Source organism: Hipposideros armiger, unplaced genomic scaffold (genome assembly GCF_001890085.2).
Source record: "Hipposideros armiger isolate ML-2016 unplaced genomic scaffold, ASM189008v1 scaffold_38, whole genome shotgun sequence".
Lineage (NCBI taxonomy): Eukaryota > Metazoa > Chordata > Mammalia > Chiroptera > Hipposideridae > Hipposideros > Hipposideros armiger.
This window is the reverse complement of record NW_017731388.1, coordinates 640,606-664,514: the sequence shown is the minus strand read 5'-3', so window position 1 is coordinate 664,514 and position 23,909 is coordinate 640,606. Positions and strand designations below refer to the sequence as shown.

The 23,909-nt window shown below is 44.2% G+C and overlaps 1 protein-coding gene across 1 annotated transcript in view; it reads left to right on the top strand.

The window, feature by feature from the left end:
- MREG (melanoregulin) overlaps positions 1 to 23,909 on the top strand; it is a 59,455-nt gene that overhangs the window by 8,942 nt on the left and 26,604 nt on the right. The window contains exon 2 of the mRNA XM_019638358.1: positions 10,773 to 10,932. Within this exon, the coding sequence (XP_019493903.1) occupies positions 10,773 to 10,932 (160 nt within the window). The remainder of the gene's footprint in view (positions 1 to 10,772; positions 10,933 to 23,909) is intronic.

Here is a 23,909-nt window from a genome sequence, read left to right as displayed (position 1 = left end):
ATCCAGAAGCCGGCAACTGATCTGCCTTGCCCAGGAAGAGCACAATGATGGTGCCAACTTGGGCCAGTGAAGCGATGTCCTCCACAACTAGACTGAAGAACAAAACAACAGCAACTTGTCTGTTCCCCTTCCCTCAATTCCCCAATAAAAATCTTAAAAAAAAAAAAGAAGCCATTCCATTCTGAGGCTTGTACTTGAAACCTTCTTGAAGGACAGGGGAGAGAGAGGAGAGGGTCATGGGTGCTGTTCTCAGAACAAGGCCTCAGGTCCAGTGACTATGAGCTAAGTGCTTTAGCAACACATCAGCCACTCAAAACTCATGTAAGGATGACTTTTAAAGGTTTCTTCCCAAGCAACCCACAGCATCCCCTTCCCCCTTTTGTGACTCGCATTAGTCAGTCTTGGTAAACTTGGAAGTTCCCAAGATGAAATTTCTTACACATCATGTGATTTAGGTTTCCGGAAACTTTTTTATTCTCTAGGTATCTTAAAGTGATCTTATCACTACACTTTGGTTTAAAAGTAAATTCTGCGTCAATGTTGGGTAAAGTAGTTTATTCTTTTCGCATTGGAGGTCCTCTTCAGTCTGGCAAATACATATTTATTTTCTGCCAATTATATACAGCACACTCTATTCTTTTGTGCTTGTTTTAGGAAATACTTTTGATGAGACAGTGTGTATCTAATGAACTCCTGTACTGTCCGACATGTGATAAGAGTTTTCTGCATTGCTTCGTATTTATTTATTTTTTCCTTGCCTTTAAAAAATTTGTAGTGGTACATGTGATATCAGAGACTAAAAACATACACAAATATGTACAGTATAAACAACAACCATAGAGTGATTACTCCTGTAGCCACCATCCAGGGCAAGAGATAGCTGTTGCCAGCCCGGTATTTCCCACCCCTGATTGTATTGAGACCATTCTGATAGTCATGTCCTTCCTTTCCTTTGTAGCTTTACCACCTATGAAGGCACCTTAAACAGGTACTTTAGTTCTGCCTGCTGTTAACACTTTACATAAATGGGATCAGACTGCGTGTGTTCTCAACTTCGTGACATCCATACAAGTTGCTGTGTATAGCTTAGCTTGAGGCTCTCATTGCTTTATGGCACATTTCATTTTGTTCACCCCTTCAACTGTTGGTGGACTTTTGGGTCATTTCCAGTTTGGGGCTATTCTGCATGGTTTAGATTTTAAAGTAAGTACGGAAGGTAAAATTGTTCATCATTCAGCCATACTAGCCTCCTCCTGGGTCCTCAGATACACCAAGCATACACCTGTCCCAGGGCCTTTGCACATCCTGCCTTCCCTGCTTAGAATGTTCTTCCTCCACTTACCTGTATGGGTAACTCCCTCACTTCATTCAGGTCTCTGTTCAAAGTCATTTTATCAGAAAACTCTTCCCTGACCGCACCCTTTAAAACAGCCCCCCCACTCCCTCACTCTGTGCCGTGTTCACCCCGTACTCCTTCTGAGCCCTGCTTGTTACCTGACATAAAATACGTGCTTATTGTCTGCCTCCTTCCGCAAGGCTAAGAGCCAGCTCCACCTTCATAGATTTAAACAGCTCAAATGGTAAGAGTATGCCTGTGAGTCTGGAGACAGGGATTGCGGCCTCGTTTCTGTGAGCAGGGGAAGCAACAGTTCATTCATTCAGCAAATGTTTACTGAGCATCTACTAAGTGCCAGGTCCTGTTCTAAGCACGAGGTACGTCACTGAGCCAAATAGATACAGATCCTGTCCTCGTGGGACTTTTATTCTAGTGGGGGGGCCACAAAACAGTAAACATAATAAATAAATTAGAAGATATGTAACTGTGTAGGAAAGAAAGGCAGAGCAAGGGCAGGGGAGCATGCTTACGATTTTAAGTACATTACCCAGGAGGCCTCATTGAAGAGCTGAGGTTTTTATTTTTTTTTATACTTTCAATATTATATTAGTTTCAGGTGTACAGCATACTGTTTAGATATTTATATAATTTATACAGTGATTCCTGATTAGTCTAGTACCTACCTGGCACTATACATGGTTATTGCAACATTATTGACTAATATTCCCTATGGTTTACTTTACATCCCCGTGACTGTTTTGTAACAACTAATTTGTACTTCTTAATCCCTTCATGTTTTTCACCCAGAGAGCTGATGTTTAAACAAAGATTTGAAGGAAGGGAGGGAGCGAGGCATGTGGATACCTGGGGGAAAACATCCCAGGTAGAAGCAGCAGCCAGAGTGAGGAGCTGAGATGGGAGTGTGACTGGCGGGTTCAGGGAACAGCCGAGAGGCTACAGTGGCTGAGCTGTTGCGTGGGGCCATGGTAGGACTTTGCTTTATATTCTAAGTCAGACGGGAGCCCATGCAAGATTTTGAGTGAGGGGTGACATGATATGATATACATATTAAAAGGGTCACTTTGGCTGTTAAGAATAGAGTTGGTGGAGGCAGTGGCAGAGAGAGGTAGATCAGTGAAAAAAACTGTTGCAGGAATTCTTACGGGAGACACAGACTCCCTGGTTCTGGTGGTAGTGGCAGAGGTGGATAGTTTTTGAATGTAGAGCGTCTAGGATTTTCTGATCATTTAGATGTAGGGGATGAGAGAGCCAGTATGACTTGAAGGGTTTGGGCTTGAGCCCTGAAGGGTGGGGTTCCCGTCCTGTCGTCTGAGTGGGGAGACTGCTGGTGGGAAGATCAGGTGCATGGCTTTGACTGCATTGACCTTGAGCTGTCTATTACACATCCACGTGGAGGTGGGAAGAAAGCAGGTAGACATAGGAGTCTGGGATTTGAGAGAGAGAGGTCTGAGCTGGGGAAACAGGTACAGGGTTAGGAAGCTTCCTCGTGTGGGTGGAATTTAAAGCCGTGTGACCGGATGTAGTGACCCGGAGTGAAGGTAAGCTGAGAAGAGACCTCGGATGGGGTCTAATCTTCCTGAGCCCCAGTGGAAGAAATAAAACTAATGCTTCTCTTGCCTACTTCAGGGGGTTCTTGCCAGCACCATCCTCAAACCTATAAAGCACTTAAAGCAATGTATGACATGATCACACTGGCTCTGTTTCAGCCACGAGAGGGGAAGAAGGCAGGACAGGAGCACCTCGGAGAGCCGTGCCGGAGGGTGGTACCTAGTGTCTTCCTTCCTGCAGGCCGAGGCAGGCAGGCCATACCGCTGGTGCTGAAGGAAGTCATGAGCCTCGGCGGTTAAAGGCTGAGAAAAGCGCCAGAATCTATGGGGCAGTGTTTAAACTTGCGGTTAAATAATGTTTAAACATTGGATTAACTAGGTAAGAGAAGGGAGCCAGAGTATCTGTCTTGGAAGCAAGGAAGGAGGAAGGAAGGGAGGGATGGAGGGAGGAAAAACAGGAGAGGGTAAGGATCTTAGATTCATCCCCTCCTTCACCAGGTTTCCACAGCGGGCGGAAGGGAGAGGTCTGGAAGCCAGGGGCCCAGTAAGCAGGCCAGGTCCTAGCGGGAATCAGAGGAAGAGGCCTTGGGTGATGAGGGGGTGGCACCACACAGCCTATTGAGATGGCTTTTGTTGCTGTTTACTGGAGATTTTATCTCTTCATTGTTTCAGAGCTTCAGTCTTATCACTGACACATGGCCTGTCTGTGGGGAGAGCAGTGAAGCCACTGGAACTAAAGATGTAAGCAGCCAGCCTTGGGCGCAGGGTATTTTGTGGGGCTTTCTCAAATCCTTGACACGCATCCTTGTTGGTAGTGAGAACTCAGGGAAACTCTTGGAAGCAGCTTTCATGCCGAGGAGCAGCTCCCAGGCAGCGAGTCCAGTGTCTGTGTCTCCCTGTAGCTCTAGATTGTGTTGAAAGACGAGACTCCCCAGCAATTTGGTTTCGTGCCTCGAGGTGGGATGCGGGGAGGAATCTGAGACCTGTCTCATCCTACCCTTTTGGGAGTGAAAAGCAGCTTGTGCTTCTAATGTAACTGCAGAGCCACCTCTCAAATGCCTGAAGTTAATGAAATATTTATCACCAGCAGATGGTGGCCAGGGACAAACAGCCTCTCTCACTTGCTTCAGTCCCTTTTAGAAATCATTCTGTGGGGGAGGGAGAGAAAGTGAAGCTCCGGATTCAACACCCTCCTTCCCCTCCTTCTCTGCCGCTTGGGTGTCTCTGCCCAGACCTCAGGGCCTTTGCACTGAATTCACTTCACATAGGTCCCAGTGTCCTCCACCGTCCCAGGTGCACAGAGGGACCCAAGCTGCTTCTCCAGTTGTTTGCTTTAGGCTTTTCTTAGTTCTGGTCTCTCCACCCTAAGGGTTTACAGTTTTAAAGCAAAGTGGATTGCTGCCTTGGCTGTGTGGTGGCGGTATAGGATGTAAGGAGCAGGGACACGCGTGCCAGAGCACAGAGCCCAGGATCTGGGGAGCCAGGCAGGGTCTGCCAGGTCCTCCTGAATGAGCTGTCACCCTCATCCACTTTCATCTTGACTGGGATTTTGATAAACTTATTAATTTAATGATTGATTTAGCGATAGAACCCACCTTTCCAATGCCCCAAATAAACCTGACTGATAACTCTAATGAATATGAAGACCTTGGTGGCAGTGAGGTCCAGGCCTGAGGAAGGCGACAGAACCCAGCGGAGGGGGCTGCACTGCAGAGACGAGCGGGCCAGTGTTGTGCTTACAAGGCGGCAGGAGCTCAGGGCAAACAGCAGCGGTGAGAGTCCTTGCTCACCCAGAGGCAGAAGGTGGTGGTTCTCTTCCCTATTTATACTGTCCCTTGGGGGTCAGTGACTAGGCAGAGTCTGAGGCTCATGGGACCACAGGGGAACGCGGTGGCCCCTAATTAAGGCAGGTCTAGATGAGGGAGAACAGCGAGGACGCACCTGTCTGGAGACACGAGCACTTCTGGCACAGGTCCGTGGGGACCTTCTGTGGAGTGTCATTCGAGTTTGTAGAGTAAGGAAGAGTGGCTAGTGTTTTCCATTGGCTGGAGTGGTGCATGTTCCTCTGTGTGTGTGTGTGTGTGTGTGTGTGTGTGTGTGTGTGTGTGTTTGTGTGTGTGTGAGAGAGAGAGAGAGAGAGAGAGAGAGAGAGAGAGACAGAGACAGAGAGAGACAGAGACTGATCGTGAGAGGGTAGGGGGACTGGCCAGGGAGGCAGCTGTCATAATCTTCTCAAAACACACAAAAGAATGGTGCTTATTAAACAAAAAGTGGCCAGATTATTCATGGTCAAATGTCATTACTGGTGATTCAGGTAAATACTGGCTCATTTCTAAACCTGTTGTAGGGGAATTTTTAAAAAGTGGTGACAGCGAGCTATGTCTGGGATTTTCTCTAGCAGATTCGGGTCCCTGTGTAGTTCGCTGCGTTCAGCAAGTCCTTAGAAAGTAAATACTCTGTGCCTGATCCTGCTGGGGGTGTGGGGCGCCAAGGAAATACCGGCTAGAATTCCTGCCCTAGAGGAACTTGCCAACTTGTTGAAGAGACAAGACTTGTACAAATGACACAAACTTGGGGGAAAAACAAAAAAACGGCTTCAGGGAAGTACTGGGGTTTTCATCGCCTGAGAGGTGCATGCCCTGTGGTGTCAGCAGCCGCCGTCGCAGCTCCGGGGGTCTGGATGCCTAAGAGGAAAAACCCCAGGTGCATTTGCCGGTTTGTACAGGTTTGCTCTTCACACATGGAGTCGTTACCCGAGCCACTCCGTTTGTGGGTGCATCCCGTCACAGCATTTGGTTATCCAGCCTTGTGACACGTGGCTGCTTGGAAATGCTCCATCAGGAACTTGTGCTGGGAGGACGTCAGCTGGCTGCCTGACCCGGGAGAAGTCAAGCAACTTCAGAGTCTCGTCCCTCTCTGCAAAGTGGGACAGTGTCACCCACCCTTCCCACCGCAGGTGGCTGTGTCACAGGAGGGGTGGAATGTGGAAGCCCTCATGGAAAGCCCTGTATTATGTCGTGGTGGTTTGTCATCGGCTGCAAAATCTATTTAGACAAAAAGAAGTGGAGCCATTGCCCTTTGCGTTATGACGTCCACCCAGCCTCTATTTCTCATTGTCCCAGCATCCTCTCTTCCCTGGCTCTCACCTGCTCCCTCCAGCTCCCTTCCCCCTCTGATCCCATGGCTTCCTCAGTGACAGAAATGTGTATGTGTTTCTCCCAAGTCTAGATCGGTGGCCCTGTCCTCGCTCCTAAGAGCCTGATCCTGACGCCCCTCTGAGCATCCTGCATGCTCACAGGTCAGCTGTGGTTTCCTCTGTGATGTCCCAGTTAAAGCCCACCCCCCCCACAGGTCAGCTTTGACTCCTCTTCTGTGCCTGTGTGCTGCCCATCACCAGTCATAGGGCTGCCACGCCCCACCCCCCACCGCCTTCAGATGCTGGTGGGATCCACCCTCTCGTTTCCATTCCCACTCCTGTTTCTTTAGCCCACACCCTTGTTCACTCTCACTCAAACCAGTATTTCAAAATGTTTAGCATTACTAGTACTTATTTAGCAATAAAACTCCACCTTTCCTATGCCCCAAAGAAGTCTTCCATGTAACTGTAACCAATAAGATTTAAGTAGAACAGCTGTTCTGGTTGTGGTTGGTTTCTGGGCTTCTTTCCTTCTCTGCCAGGGAGGCCCTGCCCGTCTTCTGCCCCACTGCTCCCCCACAGAAGCCCCCAGGCCCCTGACACTAGGACCTCAAAGAGCATGGCATGACAACCACACCTACCCTCGTGTGGCAGCCTCCTAAGCTGCCTTGTTCCTTCTCGCAGTTATGTCTCTAAAATCCGGAGCTGACAAAGCTCAATATCCCCTTGATAACTTGTCACAGTGTCTAGAAGAAAGCCTGAGTCCAGCACTATCCTCATCTTACCCCAAATCGCCATTTCTTCTTCACGCCCCTGCGTTTCTCTCCCTCCACGCACCAATGGGGTGTAGCCATGAAGGACTACTTGGAATCCCCAACCCTGAGGACACTGTAAGCCGCCGTTCGCTGCGCCTGTGTGTTCCCTCTGCCAGGAATACCGTTCCTCTTCTCTTCTTGGTGAAAAGCTATATATTCCTCAGGTCTGGGTTAGACGTTGTCACCTCCATGAAACCTTTATTGAGCTGTCTTGTCAGCACACACAATTTGTCAGCACACACACGCCTTCTTCTCTGCTCCTACGACTTTCTGTTTATACTTTAAACATTTTTTTTCACTTAAATAATAGTCACACTAAGGGCAGACACAATGTCCTATTTATTTTCAAGTTCCCAAAGCACCCAGCCCAGCACCCAGTCTACAATAGGCATCTGTTCTGTTTGTTAAAGAAACATCTGAATGAATGAATGAATGAATGAATGAATGAATGAATTTGACCTGCTCATTAAAGGCCAAAGGGCAGGGCACCGAGGCATCATTTGCCTCACCTGTCTCTGGCTCATCATTCTTAAGAAGAGCCAGGCTGTGGGGCTCTGTGTCAGCCTTGGTGGTGTAAGCAGCCTCGTGAAAACAGGATGGCTCTGAAAACTGGTGGGTGAGCTGTTGCCTGTTTTCCTGTAAGTTGCTCTTTTCCCCGCAGCGCTGATCCCCCTGTCACGTCCCAGACCTTATACTTCTGAACTGCAGCTGGAGAGATTTAAGGAGCACTGTTCAGCCTCCAGTCCCTCAGCCCTCTGCCCGATTCAGGTAGACAATGTCCAGTGTCCTTGATGCCCTCCTGCTGGCCTGGGTTCCAAGATCGCACCCCCATTTGCCCCAGTTTTCACGCATGGGTCCACTGGTTGGCTCTCCCAACTCTGAGTCCTTGACTGGTAGTCTGACCTGTACCCCATCATCCAAGCGCTAGAGTCCCTTCTTTGCTGGAAGGGTTCCTGCTGTTGAACCCCAATTTGGAGACTGGGACTTTGCATCTTTTTGCAAGATTTCCTTAGTGCCAACTTCTAAGTATCTCATGTTTGTTTAAATCTTCACATGTACCTTCAGCCCACCTGTCATTCACTGTTTCTCCTTCCCAGGTGCCATCTGTTTATCTGGGCGTCTTCGGCCTGTCCTCATTTGACATTCCTTAGGTCACACCTGCAGGTGTGTTCGCCATCCCATGACCACAGGACATTCTATTGGGTTGTCAGAATGGTCATGATGCATATTTGCGACAGATGGCACTAGTTCATTTTTGAAAGTACTAGAGTCATTCGCATCTATGTTATTGCTATGTCATTTGACAGCTGGCAGTTCTAGCTTCATTCTAAAAAAAACACTTAGCGATTTGGTTGAGTTTTGGAGATTTTACAATAAGTTGAAGATGGAAGACCAAACTGTGCATTTTTGCCATATTTTACTGTTTTACTTCCATAAAGGGAAGAATGCGCATCAAACTTGTGAAAAGTTGCATAAAGTTTTTGGTGACAATGCTCTACAAGAACGTCAGTTTCAACGATGGTTCATGAAATTCCATGCTGGGATTTTGATCTCAACAATGCTCCTCAGTCAGGGAGGCCCACCGAGGTTGATGACGACAAAATAAAGGCATTGATCGAGTCAAACCCACATTACATGACGCGAGAGATTGCAGAAACATTGAATATCTATCATTCAAGCATTCACGACTACCTGCAGAAGCTGGGATACGTAAGCAAGTTCGATATTTGGGTTCCGCATGAACTCAAAGAAGTTCATTTGATGGCACGTATAAACATCAGCAATATGCTCATTAAACATGAGGAAAACGATCCTTTTTTGAAGTGACTGATAACTGGTGATGAGAAGTGGATTGTTTACAACAATATGGTGCTCAAACGGTCTTGGTGCTGACGTGATGATACGCCTCAAACGACATCAAAAGCAGACATTCATTAGAGGAAGTCTATGCTCTCAGTGTGGTGGGATTTTAAAGGTGTCGTGTTTTTTCGATCTCCTACCAAGGAACCAAACAATCAATTCGAATGTGTACTGTAGGCAGTTGGACAGTTTGAATGAATCCATCATCCAGAAACGTTTAGAGCTCGTTAATTGTAAAGGAGTTGTGTTCCATCACGACAATGCGAGACCACACACAAGTTGGATCACCCGTCAAAAATTATTGGAGCTTGGATGGGATGTGTTGCCACACCCACCATACTAGCCTGACTTTGCGCCGTCGGACTTCCACTTGTTTTGCTCTCTTCAAAGCTCCTTGCATGGTATAACGTTCAATTCAGAGGAGGCTGTAAATCAACACCTTGTTCAATTTTTCACAAATAAAGACAGTTCCTTCTATGAACTAGGAATGATAAAGCTCACTGAAAGATGGCAAAAGGTTATTGAACAAAATGGGTGATATATCATTGATTGATCTTTGTTCTTTATATAAATACATGAACTTTGAAAAACGTAGACAAAATACGTCATGACTTTTCCGACAACCCAATAGCTGGTTAAGAGAATGGCATCACTCACCATCCAGGTGCAAAGCCAGAGAGCTTCTATAGCTGCATATTTTTGAATAGCGTACTTTCCTTCAGCTCCACACCATCATTCTAATCCTGATACCTACCATATCTCCCCTGAGTTACCTCCATTGCATCTTAATGAACCCCCAAATCCACTTGACTTCTCCCAAGCATTTGACACACTTTAGCCAGAGAGATCTTTAAAGGTGTAATGCTGTTCACGTCACATCGCAGTCTTGCTTCAAACCCTTCCGCATCTTACCTTGCTGTTAGGAGTGAAGACCTCATTTCTAAATAATGTTGGAAACCATGGCCTACGAAGCCACGCGGATCTGACCCCAGCTACCTCGCTAGCTTCTCCTTCACTCTCCGGGCAATGTCCCCTTTCTGCTCATGCGTACACACCCTGCTTCCTCCCACCCCAGGGCCTTACAACGTGTTGTTTTCTGTACCTTACACTCCGTTCTTGTCTTTCAGTGTAAAGCTCAAGCACCCCTTCTTCACAATGCCCACCTGATGCCTACCCCACTAGCTGTCCTGGCTCTTGGAACTCCCGCTTTATAACACTTATCACCTTTTCTAATTATACAGCCATGTGATCGTTTATTGATGTGTTTCCCTCATTAGACTCGAGTGAGGTCCAAGGACAGGACCATGTCTGTGTTTGCTCACAGTTTTATTGGGCCTTGTGATTAACATGGAGTCAGTGCTTCATACATATTATAAGTTAATAATAGAAGTTAATAATATAGACGTTAACTGGGCTGTGTGTACAAGCATGTCCTAGGAATGACGCTGTGCTGCTCATCTCCAGAGGCCCAAGCATGGATACTGCCTTATAAAGGGTAAATCATCAAACCAACGTACGAAGTGGGGCTACTGACATTCTCCTCAACATCCCACATTACTTATTGAAAGTATTTAGATATGCATATTTATCGACTTTCTTGTTGTCAGGAATCCAATAGATAATGCATACCATTGTACTCTGAATTTACTGTGCTTCCTTCAATTCAGAGACAGGAAAAAGTTCATCTCTTCATGTTAATTGTTTTTGTCTTTTAATCACACGCGAGTTCTATTCCCCATTGGATTTCCTTTTCCTGTTTTGGTTGCCGGGGTACTGAGTGCTAAATTTCATGTTGAATGTAGTAAAATGACCTCTGCCCACATGTCTGGTTACACCTGTTCTCTGCTGTTTTTAAAGTGACTTTTTAATTGTTCTGTGTGGTATGTTTAATTATGAAGGACAATTCAGACCTTTGTGTTAGAAATATATATATATATATATATATATATATATATAATACATATTTTACTTATGTTACATATATATGATGTATATATTACATAATATGTAATTATATGTATTCTAAAATGCTTCTACCCGCCCTTTTTATACCATAGTAACAGCCATCCATATTCTTCATTTGGAGCAACTCTGGCGAGGGATGATGAAAAAAATTTGTGGAGTGTGCCTCACGATGTGTCCCACACAGAGGCGGATGACGACAGAATCCTCTACAACTTGATAGTCATTCGTAATCAGCAGGCCAAAGATTCTGAGGTAAGCACCTTTGGAGAGCTTGCCGTACTCAAGTAAAAAACAGCAGTGATTGAGAAGACCAGCCCAAATTAAAGAAAAGAATGAAGAGTGAGGTGTTTGAAATGAAAGGCACGAATTTCAACAGCATATATCAGTCTTATCTAAGACTGATTTCTAGTTATTACCTTAATGATCCAAATTTCAATAGAACAGAAACATCAAGGCAAGTGCTGTTGAAGACGGTGAAAGTAGCTTTTCGTCTTACGTGGCTTAATCAATCCCTCTCTAAGCTTTCCAGTTGTTGAGCAAGCCACGGTGAGATGATTCAGACTGAAGGTTGGAGGGTATTTTGCATTATCACTAATCCTGAATTAGTGGGGTCTGAATTCGTTTTATTTTCTCTGTTTATAACCCTTAAATTGTGCGTATTGATCAGACAGCAGCGTATCTGCCATATTTGAGATGCTTTTTATGATAAGGCTTGAAGCCACTCTTCGTGGACTCTCAATCCAAAGTTATTGGTATGGGAACGCTCGACTGTGAAAAGGAGAGGACTTAATAAGAGAAAACAGCAAAGGGGATCGTGTTATATTTTCTCCTTTATTTCAGAAGTAGTGTTTTAGTACCACATATAATACAACATAATATAGTATTATGAGCTGTTGGTGAGTGTCATTTCTTGGGTGTGGAGTGCTGATAGGGACAGTTTCCGCTAGACAGCCATCTCAGGGTTTAATTCAGGGCCACAGCATCCCGCTAATGGCCTGCTCTGCACTATGCCTGGCTTCCCAAGTCCCTAGCACAATCCCCTCCCTGACTGGTAACACTTGAAGCACATCAGAAAGCCTGCTCCAGCTGGGAACAGCCACCTGGCAGCCCTTCCTGAGCACGTGGACGGGAATGCATGACCTTGCTTCCCCTTTAGTTAAAGGAACGAGCCAATCCTTACCCTACTGCATTGGGCTGACCAATTAGGGTTTCTGCTGGTGAGAACAAGAACTACTCTTTTTTTCCTCTTCTTTCCCCATTTTGCCTAAAGCAGTAACAGCAATAGGGCAATAATATATAGTACACCTCTCTCTCTCTCTCTCTCTCTCTCTCTCTCTCTCTCTCTCTCTCTTTCTCCCTCCCTCCTTCCCTCCTTCTCTTTCTCTCTCTCTCCCTCCCTCCCTCTCTCCCCAGGGCCACATGCAAATGAGAAGGGGGCTTGAAGGGGGTGTTTGGAGCTGAGCCCTGCAGCTCTCTTTGGAGGAGCTCCAGCTTCTCGACCATATTTGTCTTCACTTTTGAAAAGACGGTAGAGGAGGCAACACGAGCTCCAAAGCACTGAATAGACACAGCTTCCAAAGTGGCCTGTTGTGTCATTTCTGTGCTATTCTTGGACCTGTGTGAAGGTCCATGCAGAAGGTTTTTTCTTTTCCTTACCTAAGAAATGAAATCAAGCTTACCTCTAGAGGAACTCTATAACCAAGGCAGACAATCAAATAAATAATAGACAGATGTCATGATAATAATATGTGAAATAATTTGAAATATCTCTGTTCATGGTACTTCCCTTTTTTAAGTATAAATACACACACAGTATATTATTATATATAAAATATATACATATTTTACATGCAATTGTATTATATGTATATGTATTATAATATATACATATGGTTAAAAAAATGTTTCTTACATTTCTTCCCCAAATTTGAAATGCATATAAAAGCACATATTAATAGATCTATTCATTGTGTACTGTTCTGCACATAACTTTTTTTCCTACTTAATAATATGTTTTGGACAATTTTTCATTTCAACATGCTTAGATTTACCTTATTACTTTTGGGGACCCTCTGTATTCTCTTCGATGGATTTGCCATCGTTTAACCAGGCCCTGTTGATAGTTGATGCAAGTTTTTTGCTCTTAGAAGCAGTGCTGCAGTGGGTATTCATGTATACTTGTATGACCTTCCATAGCTTTTTTCAGGCTGGACCAAAGAGTATGTGCATTTGTGATGGAATTGTCACAGTGCTCTCTGGGAGGAACTGAGGAAAAGCACTTCAGGGTGCAGAACTGAGTAGCACCAGACGCTCATTCTGTGGTTAAGGGGAGCAGCTGCTAAGCTCTAGATAACTGTTTGCCATGTGGAGAATGTGGATCAGGAAGTGACAGAACTTTGAATTTTTAAGAGAAGATGAAAATCCAAATATAAAGTGTCCAGATTTTTAAAATGATAACTCACATTAAAAAAATGTGTCAGCTCAAAAAAATATGTTTATGGGCTACTGATCTATAAGGAACATTTACAACTAGGATGACTGTTACTTACTATTGTTATTTTGTCCAGTGTGACTGCAAAGTGAACTCACCGTTAATTTAGAAGGTGCAGGTAGGAAGCTAATGAGGGGTGTTTTAAATTTGAACGAGTTCCATATCTACTATTATTGCTTATTTTCTTTTCCATACAGGATGGAATTGGTGCACATTGTAATACAACAGGATTTTAGTTTTGAAAGAAAAACAAATTCTATCTAATAAAAGCTCAAGGAACCCTCAGTATTTTTGCATGATTCTATTTAGAAGTTCAGGCAAGTTATTAGGGAAAACTGAACAAAATGCCTTTCCTTGAATAGCAATAGCATGAAAGACCCAGGACTATCCATATTTAGAGTTCTCTGAAAAATGAAAAATAATTTCAAAACTGTGTGTGTACTACTTACATTTCCTTATTGAATCTGAAGCTGGTGGAGGAAGGGCTACAAATAGTTAAGGCTAAATTTGCAGTGTTTTCCCCAAGTTGAAAAAATAAAAATCAGAAAAGAAGACATACAGAAGAGCGAATAATGAAACAAAAGCATGAACTTAAAGTAACTTGTAGTGTCAGAAAATGTAAAGAGGGACATTCTTTAAATCTAATAGAATACACTTTTCATTTACACAAGCCTTTGAAAGCTAATGGAAAACAGACTTTTAGCAGAAGAAATGATGCATTTGGAGACCTCCAAGTAGTGGAAAAATTATTGCTCTTGTCTTTGAATGATGTAAAATACTTTACGTTTGACTAAGCAATAGTAAACGACCTCAAAATATGGCACTAAATCATTATCCTTAAACGTTCATTCTCATTAAACCAGCCATACTTCACATGTAACACACTGTTCTAGGGAGCTTAATAATAATAGTTAATGAAATATCACTACACCTTATTTATTTATTTGTATCAATAATTTTAATCATACTGAACTATCTTGTCTTCCAAGATCTTAATAATAATGAAAACAGTGCCAGGCACTGTTCAGTCACTTTACATATATTTACTATATCTTCTTCATAACTCAGTGAGATAAGTACTGTTATTATTCCTATTTGAAGCTATTTATTTGTCTGAGGCCACACAGTTAAAAATGTAGAGTCAGGATTTGAATCGGGGCTTTGCGAATCCAGAGACATAATATATGATGAGCAGCATGTATGACATTTTGAGAGAGGAACAGATATTGTCTCTGATTCAGTGTAGAGTTCAAAATGCACCAGCCTGTCTGTCCAAAGCCTATTTCTGGGACTTGTTGATGCCAGTAATAGGAAAGGCATTTTCCCCTCAGGGGCATGAGAGCTATGTTTGGTCTGAGGATCATGTTTCAGGAAGTGTTCCTGGTTGGAACGTCACACACCTTTCCCAAGTTAGCTTTTCCACAGTCATTGCAGCTGGTTATAACCCTGGTTATGACGCCTAGCCTGGGCTTCTGTTTATTAGCCAAGATGTTTCATCGTGCGCCTTTTCCATCCCTTCTTTGCTTTGTTTAGTGTCCTCTGACCTCTGTTAATTGGTGTCCCTTCTGATGGTTCAGTAACAGATCCTTTAGGCGTCTGTACATGGCATCAACATGTTTGCTCTGCTAAAAATAGACTTTTACATTTTTGATGAAGAAAATACGTGCTAAAAATTCATTCTCATAAACACATTTAAGCACCATTTTCATTCAGAATAGGTGATGTTTATTTGGCATAGCAGTGATAGAAATTCTGTTTACTTTTAAAATGATTAAATCATTACATGCTCAGCAATGTATGTAGTTCTCATGACAAGTGCCTGCCTCCGTGTCACCGAGCAATGTGACATGAACACCGGATGCTTGTGTGGCTGGAGTGAGCCTGTGAAAGCCATACTCTGCTGAACCCTGGTGAACAGTGAAGTGTTACTGTTTTTTTTTAAACTATAGGGCAAAAACATAGAACGTTCCTGGTGTACAGTTTGCTTTCCTATGTGTCAGGACTCCCTGCCAGCGGAGTGTCGCTGAGCATTATAAACAGTTCCTATAAAATGTTTAAAATAGCAACAGACCTTCCCAGAGGTTGTTTTGCAGTGTCTGGATTATACACTTAGCCTGTCGTATCTCTACTACTGCCAGAAGCGATAAAACAGTTGACTGGGATGTTCAGTCGGAGGAAGTGAGGAGTGAGAGAGATGCGTGAATCAATCATACCAGCCACATAACTCCGAAGCACTTGCTGATGAGGGATTCCAGTTTGGCTCTACATTATTTTGTCTTAGGTCTCCACGCACTAGATGAGGCCTGCTCTGATGGGGCCTACCGGTTTCTCTACAAATGAGCGAACACTGGCTACCACAGGAGATAGGACTGCAAGTTTTACACCAACCATGAAGGAGCAAAATAACAGTGGATAAGTGAAGCAGTTCTCTAGATAGTTCTGGGTCCCCCCAGATGCCTTTTTCTCTGGGGTCCAGATGACCTGGACTGTTGAATGCAGCCGTTCTTTATTTTACTTTGCTAGTGACTGTTTGGGTTAGAGGGGGAGAGAAGAAAAACACTTATTAGGGTCTGAGAATCAAGTGATCTTACCCTCTGTGTTTTGGGTAACAATATTTATTATTATGCTGTGGGCTAAGCAGCGTGCTGCGTGTTCTCAGACAAATACTGAATCCTCACAGTAACCCTATGAAGGAGGCATTTTGACACGGAACAGTAGAGGCTTTCAGAAGTCTGTACAAGGTGTTGGAAGAAATGAGTGGGACAACTGGGAGCGTAGTTCAGTCTGTATGATTCAGAAGCCTGTATGACTGGAAACACTGCCCCAGTCTCTCTAGTGAGCTTAGAAAAAGCCTCAGTGGAATCTTTTTAGTCAAAGAGAAAGTTACCAAATAGATGCTGACTTCCTGCCTCAAGTGGACATGCTGATCTGTGTATTTGTCAACTGTTACCCTGTTCCAGCCGAATCACAGAGTGGCTTTCATGTTTGTTTTGTGTCAATCTGTGTTGGGCGCTGCATGTCATGTGCTTCAGATGCTGTTGCTGTAGGAGTTTTGAGCATCTCAGGCACGGCTGTGGGTATGAAAATCCATTGTGCTACTCTAGAAAACATTCTGGATATTGGTATTAAAGGAATCAATGTTTCTTACTATGTAGGTAGCACATCAGAGTTCTGTGTAAGCCAAGTTGAGACAATAAACATTGGAACAGTTGATGTGGGCTGGGGGAAATCGTTAGCCATTCATGCCGTAGGATGTGAGGTGGTGAAAAACATGGGCTTTGGGATTGGACAGATTTGGGGATGAGAGTCCTACCCCTGCCATGTTCTAGCTGATGACACTGGATAGTTATTTAACCTTAGGACTGTCATACTATTTAATGTTCAGTTTGTGACACAGCCACAAGGCCTTAACTAAGAGGAAAGGGGAGTGATAATATCAAGTTTGCCAGGCCAAAGATATCAATTGGGACTGTCCTAGACAAGCTGGGACATGCGATCACCTTTCTTTTTTCAATTGTGGTACAATACATATGACATAAATTTTGCCACTTTAACCATTTTTAAATGTCAGTTCAGTGGCATTAAGTACAGTCACATTGTTGGGCAGCAGTGACCACCATCCATCTCCAGGACCTTTTCATTTTCCCAAAATAAAACTTACTCATTAAACAATAATTTCCCACTCCCTCGTCCCCCCAGCCCATGGTAACCACCATTTCTACTTTCTTTATGAATTTGATTACTCTAGGTACTTCATATTAGTGGAGTTATACAATTTTATCTTTTTGTGACTGGCTTACTTCATTTAGCATAGTGCCCTCAAAGTTCATCCATGTTGTAGTATGTGTCAGAATTTCCTTCCTTTTTAAAGCTGAATAATATACCATTGTGTGTATAAATGACATATCTTTTATCCATTCATCCTTCGATGGACTTGGGTGGCTTTCCACTTTTGGCTCATGTGAGTAATATTGCGATGAAGATGGGTGTACAGAAGTTTGAGTTTCTGCTTTCAACTCTCTGAGTATACACTCAGAAGTGGAATTGCTGGATCATACAGTAATTCTATGTTTAATTTTTTGAGGAACCGCCATACTGTTTTCCACAGTGGCTGCATCATGTTACATTCCCGCCAACAATGCACAGGGTTCCAATTTCTCCCATCCTCACCAACACTTATTATTAAGATCATCTTTCTTAACCTCCAAATTGGTCAGTAAAACAGCTGATGGCTTCAAATTGATCAACTTTCACATCTATGTAGAGTCCATGCAGTTGGGGGCCAGTCACCACCACTGAATATCAGCAAACCTGGGAGAGGCTGATGTCTGGCAAAGCGTCCCCCTGAGCTGCTTGGCTGTGGAAGGGAAATGGAGAGGACATAACTGGGGGGAGTTGTTTTTTTTTAAAGATTTTTATTGGGGAATTGGGGGGATGGGAACAGTGCTGGGGAACTGGGGAAGGGGAACAGACAAGTTGCTGTCCTTTTGTTCTTCAGTCTAGTTGTGGAGGACGTTGCTTCACTGGCCCAAGTTGGCACCATCATTGCGCTCTTCCCGGGTGAGGCAGATCAGTCGCCAGCTTCTGGATGGCCGCTCACTGCGCCTGCTGGCTGCTCACGCTGGCTGCTGGCTACACACGGTAGCCCATGGCAACCCACTGCAGCAGGGGCTGCAGCCTACACCGTCACCGGTGACTCACGGCAGCCCAGCTCCAGGTTGAGCTGTTGTTCAGCATCTTAGCTGTGGAGGGCAGTGTCACTGGCCCTCATATGTGGGATCCGAACCGGGGCCCTCTGGCGTCCCAAGCCAGCTCTTAACCAACACGCTACTCGGCCGGCCCTGGGGGGAGTTTTTTGTACCTGGATTCTCCTCTTTTTTGGGGCATCCGTATAGTAGAGTGTAATGGCCAAGTCTCTTCTTTTACTGTTCTTTAGACTCTGTCCTCATGGGCCTCCTTCCATTGGGCCCCAGAAAGATCCATGAAAACCAGTAGATAATGTACATTGAGAGTACTGATGGGTCAGTGAACTAGAGAGGATGGATAATAAGTTGGGGTCCTCTAGGAAAATGCAGTGCCTGTGGGAGAAGGGGCAGAAAGCCGGCCAACTTTCTCCATATCTAGAATGTCACTGTCACAGCAACAGATTGCTGCACCTCAGAGCTTCCTGAGTTTTTGTGCTTGTGATGGCAGAAATTTCCAGAAGGAAGGTATATATTTATTGGCGAGCATGTGCAGGATAATTTGCTGATAGGAATTGTATCTTTCCATTCGTTTTTTTGTTTTAGAACTTGCATAAACCAGTTGGGCCTGAGAAGAAACTGAAACCATAAAGCTGCTTCAAAAGTTGTAATTTTTAAAAAGTACAGTTTAATGCTTATAAATTTGAAACAGTATGGATGAATACCAAGATAAGCCTCCAGTAACCTACATGCATTTACAGTAGTCTTTTGATGTAGGTTAGCCATTTGTTAAGAGGGAACCCCCCCCCCCCACACACACACACACATAAGTGGCTTTATAATGTTCAAGCAGAAATGGGCTTCTGACTCAGGGTTCAATGCGCTTGACTGTGGAGTGGAGATGGAAAGCTATAGGGTTTGAGGATTTAGGGCAGATACCTGAGTGATTTTCTTTGTCCTTTATTTTAAATGTGAATAGTAACAATCAGGTGGTAAAATAAACTATAAGCATACACCTTTATAGAAAAGATGTCAAACTTATTTCTCTGTTAAGATAACTCCAATGTGTAATTGTTTTTTCAGAGGTATCTAGGTTATTCAAATATATTTATCAAACATATTCTCATATATTTGAGAACTTGTTATAACAAAAAGTTCAGATTCTTCCAGATGTAGGTGTTAATTGGTTCATTTTATTAGTAATTGATGTGTCTGTTGTTAAATCAAGTAGGTTTCATTTGGAATTAGGGTGTTGTCAGTTCTTCCAACACCTGAAAGGCTAATATTTTTTAGTCTTGATGTTAATTTAGCATCAACACTGTAGGAAATTCTTTTTTGTTTTTCCTAGATATCCCACCTCTTAACTCAGAGGAGAATGAAATGGTTTATATTGCCATTAAGTTAGAATTTCTACTTTCATCATAGCAAGGACCCACTTCTAGTTTCACAGATATTCTTAGGTCAACATGATGGGTGTGTCCCTAAGGGAGGCTGGTTAGTTGTTCATGCAAAGCTCACAGACTCCCAATACCATGGGTGGTGTCACTTCTGCCCAAGATCTGGTGATCAGCTATGCGGCTCTCTGAACTTGATTTTCTCAGTGGACCTAGAACTATTTGAACTTGGGAGGTATATTAGGGTTCTCGGAGAAACCTATCCACGTATCTATCTATCTGTCTATCTATCTGTCTATTGATTGATTGATATTTATATTCAGGAATTGGCTCACACAATTGTGGAAGCTTAGTGAATCTAAAATCTGATGGAGGAGGTTGGCAGGCTGGAGAATCTGGGAAGAATTGCTATTCAAGTCTAAAGGCAGTGTGCTGGCACAATTACTTCTTGCTCAGAGGTCAGTCTTTGTTCCACTAAGGCCTTCGAGTGACTAAAGTCCAGGCACATCATGGAGGGGTGCTGTGCTTTACATGGAGTGCACCAATTTAAACACTAGCCTTATTCACAAACACCTTTACAGAAACATCCAGAATCATGTTTGACTAACTATCTGGGCACTGTGGCCTAGCCTGGTTGACACATAACATTAACCATCACAGGGAATTTTACTAACACTAAGCAAATTCACAAGAGACTGCCATAGAAACCCAAATGCACGGAACCACCTTGCGGTAGGCCACACACTGGATGGCTCAGCGATGTCTCTCGCATTTGCCAAAAGCTGTAAGCGAAGCCAGTGACCAGACTAGAAGGTGGCTGGCTTGGTGAAAAGGAATTAGACAAGAACGATAGCAACCGACATTTACTGAGCACTTACTGTATACCAGGTGCTGCTCTAAGTATTTTACATGTATCATGCTACTTTCGTTGTCTTCCAGATGTGATAGCCTGGTGCTTTCATCTCCAGTATCAAGTGTTTCCCGTCATTTGGTTAGGACACCCTGCCCCTTGATGGTGGTATCTAGAGATTTCTGAACATCACCCCCAGGTGAACAGTAGTCTTTGGCAGGAATTGCGGAGGAGGGTCAGGTGGCAGTAGGTGTAGTCAAGGGAAATCCAGAATAATGTAATAGTGGATACATCTGGGGCTGAGAGCAAAGGAGGTGTTTCAAATACTCAGCTTAATGAAGAGGTGAGGCAGATACCCAAACAGAGACAGCAGGTTAGGAATGGAAGATAGGGATCTCTAGACACTGCAGTCCGAGTGAAACACGCAGATTATTGCAAAGAGAACTTAATGCATTGCCAAGACTCAGCAAGTCTTACCATCTCATCTTCTCCCACGAGACCTCTTGACAGTATTATCCCAATCAAATAACAATGTCATCACTGTGCTCATAGGTAGCTACACTTCTCCAGTTGAAGGCTCCTTCATTTTCTTGATTTATAATGTAATATATAAAGCTAGACCATGGGCACAGAAACCAATGAGGCTATTGGTTTTAAGGATCTGCCTGCAGGAACTGTGCCAGCATTCAATGAAGAGCTACGTGTTTCTCTTGCCTGAGACACAAGTGAGCCTACGGGAAGTGGTCGCCCCAGAGTGGTATCCCTTGTGATCAAAATAGAGCTTCTGCTTCCTCATCAGTCATTGTGGCTCCATTCACCAGTTTGAAATTTTTTTAAAGGTGGAGCAGTAGCCTAAATAGGGAATCGAAATGAAATCAGCTCCCCAGAAGCTTTGCTCTTGGCAGTCCAGCCTATGGATATTCGCACAAAGATATGTGTTCTTTGTGCTGTTCTTTTGTAAAGTTAAAATCTGGAAATAAAAATCTCCAGTGAAAGCACTGGTTAAATATATCGTAAATAGCTATAATAATGGATGCTATTACAGCTTAAGAAAATAATGAGGTAGGATTTATAGGTACTGACTTGGAAAGATAGTTATGACCTGTTGCTAAGTGGGTATGAATAATATCCCATTTGTGTGAAAGAGACCCCGCTTGTATAAAAGCATATGTATGCTAATATATAGCTATAACATTTTTGGAAGGCTACCTATGAGCTTGTTAGCTGTGGTGACTGCTTGGGGAGTTAGAAGTGAGTGAGTGAATGGAGAGAGGGAGGCTTTTCTTTCCTTTAACTTTATGGTGTTTTTGTTTGAAATCGATTTTAGATCATATGCATGTATTACTTCATATACATATACTTCATACAAAATAAAATTCTCTCTCTATTATTTCATAGCACCCTCCATTGGTGGCGGTTTCCCTGAGTCTTTCTAAGCTCTTTCGCTTTGTTTTACTGTGCATTTGCTGGAGAGGGGTAAGGGAAAGAGTGTGAATGAGAGTTCGTTTAGGAGGAGCTGGAGCAAGCTGTGAGGAATCCTGCCAAAATGGACTGATGCAGAAAGTGCGTGAAGCAGTCAGCTGGTATTTATCTTTTCAATGCTGTAAGAAGAGTCTTCTGATAAATCAGCCTCTTTCTCTGGAGCTCGCTCCCCGCCCTCTCTCCCGACCGCCTGTGAATTCATGTGGTAATGAACAGAGCTGTATTTGTTGGCTTCTTCACCACCCCCACCCTCTCAACCACTGCTGCCCCGCCCCTTCCTTTGGTTGGTCTTGCTCATCTTAGAATAACTGCAAATGGCTCTCAATTGCACAGAGCCCTGTGAGAGCCCTGGATACTGGTGTCCTGGGATTTCATGAAGCAGAGGTCCTCAGCTGGGGCATCTTGGGAAAGCTGATGGGGCATGATCCCTAAGAACTGCTTGGCTTGCTTTCTGGTTCTGATTGAACGCCTGGAGGAAATGGTAGCACCCACTTCGTTCTGATGGGGGGGGGGCCCTCTCGGACTTAAAAATCCCCCAAGTATTCTGGAAGGAAGCACACTAGTTTTCGTGACATGAAACCACCTCTTGATCCAGGTGCCATGTCCCGAGCTACCTGTTGTTACATGATTGCTGCACGTGAGCGTGTTATTTACAGTGCAGCAGAGAGCTGTGCCGTTTGATAGTTTTGCAATCCAAGAGGCAGGCCACGTGGCTCATGAATACAGACTGGGTCCGCCCCCTTGACACGTTTGTCATGTTTAATTGGTAAACAGGTGAGGTAAAGTCACACCCGGCCCCTTTACCATGTAAGTGGCCATAGTTTATTAAAGCACTCACCTTGGAGTGAATTTCAATGGACCTGAGTCAAAATTCACCTCATTAATTTTGCTGGTTGTCAGTCCTGGCTGTGGAATCACGTTTTTCAACCAAGAACCAGAAGACCCAGGCACTCTTGCCAGGTAACCAGGCCCAGATAATTGGGCAAATCATGAGAGGAGCGGAGCAGGAGCTGGCCGCTCGTTGCACAACCAAGGTATTTTTTTATTCAGTTGTACATCTGAATGCACTTCAGTCCGTTGGAGCTTACTTTTTAATTTTCACTTTTTTTTGCCAGCCTTGGTGAGGTTACCAGAAAGATTTGCAATCAAATACAAGTGGTGACACTAAAAGTCCACTGCAGTTGAGTTTGTTGTTAAACATAGGACATGATTCAGGGCTGGGATCTTTTATGCATTTGCCCCGTCTCCTTCCCAGCAATCACTTAAAACTTGGGGGGCTCCGAGGAAAGCTAGGCTTGGGAATGGCAACAGCTTGGAAGGAGAGAGAGACCTTCAGACCAAGGTCTGGTCAGGGTGTCTGCTTTTTCATCCCAACCATGGCAATCTGCTAAAATAAGTTTAAAAATGCTCTCCACTGTCTAATGCCACATATACTGTTATCTGTCTAAAGTCAGTGAATTTCCGTATTTGTTCCAATGGGGAATGACGACAGGACATATTCTTGTCAGTATCTCTTTGCATCTCCAGGCAGAAGTCTGGAGGGAATGGGTGGTGTGCTGGGACGAACTGGACTGCAGAGTAGGACTGAACTACCTGGGATGTGCTGTGACCAGCAGGACAGGCAGCCTTCATACACAGAACCCTCCTCCCTGCCTGTCTGGGCCCCACTCTTAACTTCTGGAGGGCCCTTCCAGGGTTCTCCTCAGGCAAAGCTCAACTGGAAATTAAAAAGAAGCAGGTATTGGGCAGCCAGTTAGCTCAGGTGGTTGAACACGTAACACCAAGGTTGCTGGTCCAATCCCCACGTGGGCGGGCCACTGAGTTGCGCCCTCCACAACTAGATTGAAACAACTACTTGACTTGGAGCTGATGGGTCCTGGAAAAACACACTGTTCCCCAATTAAAAAAAAAAAAAAAGAAGCAGGTATTAGGAGAAAACCAGAGGAATTCAGTGAAGAGTGAATGATTTGAAAGAGGAACTTGTGAACCCAAATTCGTTATAATTGGTAAAATATGAGAAAGTGGAGAGGTTTTCTGAGCAGAGAGGCCAGCTCAGCTCAGTGGTGGTTTTTTTTTTTTTTTTTGTGGCTTTGGACTTTTCTGAATTGGGATTGCAGCAGCCTTATCACCTTGGAAACGCTGCCAGGAGCTTCAGATCCAATATTCCCGGAATAGGGACAGGGTCCTGTGTGAGGAGCCTGAGGGTGGAGGCCAAGGCACTGGATGAACCAGACCGTTTCTTGACCCAAAGGATTTTGTAGGACCCTAGGGCTGAATTGTTTGAAGGGGTGAACCCTGGCCTGAACCGGCAGTCAGCATCGAGCGCATCT